Here is a 982-nt window from a genome sequence, read left to right as displayed (position 1 = left end):
AACATATTTCCAGACGTGCCTCCCCCCTCCTCCCGCTCCCCCACCCCCCATCTTTGCAAAGCAGCCCCGAGGGCGGACGGTGGGGGGGGGAGGGGAGGGGGGCGGAGGGGGCGTGGCCGAGGAGTTAATAAAGGGAGAGGGGCGGAGCCGGGCAGCAGCCATTGGCTGGCCCGCAGAGTGATGTCACCCATATGACGCCCTGATAACTAGTTGGGAGAGAGCCCTCAACTTTTTGCAGAAGGAGCGCGCGCGCCTGGGAGCGCTCGGGGTCCGGCGCTTGCGGCGGGAGCCACGAGCCGGGGAGAGGGGGTCCCGGGCTGCCTCGACCGCCGCCGCCTCTCCCGTCGCGGCCGCAGCTTCCCGCGCTCGGGCGGCCGCCGCCGCCGCAGCCGCCGCAGCCGCCGCGTGCAGCCGGGAGGGGGGGGGGGGGGGGGGGGGGGGAGCCGCGGACGCGGGGCACCGAGGACTTTGCAACTTGCCCGGGAAGGTGGAGGGGCGAGAGGGGGAGGGGGACCTCCGCACGAGAGCGAGCGGCCCGGGTTGGGGCGCCCAGCCCCGCGGCGGATCATGGTGCAGCAGGCGGAGAGCTTGGAAGCGGAGAGCAACCTGCCCCGGGAGGCGCCGGACACGGAGGAGGGCGAATTCATGGCTTGCAGCCCGGTGGCCCTGGACGAGAGCGACCCGGACTGGTGCAAGACGGCGTCGGGCCACATCAAGCGGCCGATGAACGCGTTCATGGTGTGGTCCAAGATCGAGCGCAGGAAGATCATGGAGCAGTCCCCGGACATGCACAACGCCGAGATCTCCAAGCGGCTGGGCAAGCGGTGGAAAATGCTGAAGGACAGCGAGAAGATCCCGTTCATCCGGGAGGCGGAGCGGCTGCGGCTCAAGCACATGGCCGACTACCCCGACTACAAGTACCGGCCCCGGAAAAAGCCCAAAATGGACCCCTCGGCCAAGCCCAGCGCCAGCCAGAGCCCCG

General features: G+C 70.5%; 1 protein-coding gene across 1 annotated transcript in view; it reads left to right on the top strand.

Annotated features, from left to right (window-relative positions):
• The first annotated feature begins 450 nt into the window (after window positions 1-450).
• SOX11 (SRY-box transcription factor 11) overlaps window positions 451-982 on the top strand; it is a 133,308-nt gene continuing 132,776 nt past the window's right edge. The window contains exon 1 of the mRNA XM_049652014.1: window positions 451-976. Coding sequence (XP_049507971.1) covers window positions 568-976 — 409 coding nt within the window. The 5' untranslated portion in view covers window positions 451-567. The remainder of the gene's footprint in view (window positions 977-982) is intronic.

The sequence above is a fragment of the Panthera uncia genome, assembly GCF_023721935.1.
Source record: "Panthera uncia isolate 11264 chromosome A3 unlocalized genomic scaffold, Puncia_PCG_1.0 HiC_scaffold_12, whole genome shotgun sequence".
Lineage (NCBI taxonomy): Eukaryota > Metazoa > Chordata > Mammalia > Carnivora > Felidae > Panthera > Panthera uncia.
This window is presented reverse-complemented; position numbering and strand designations above follow the sequence as displayed.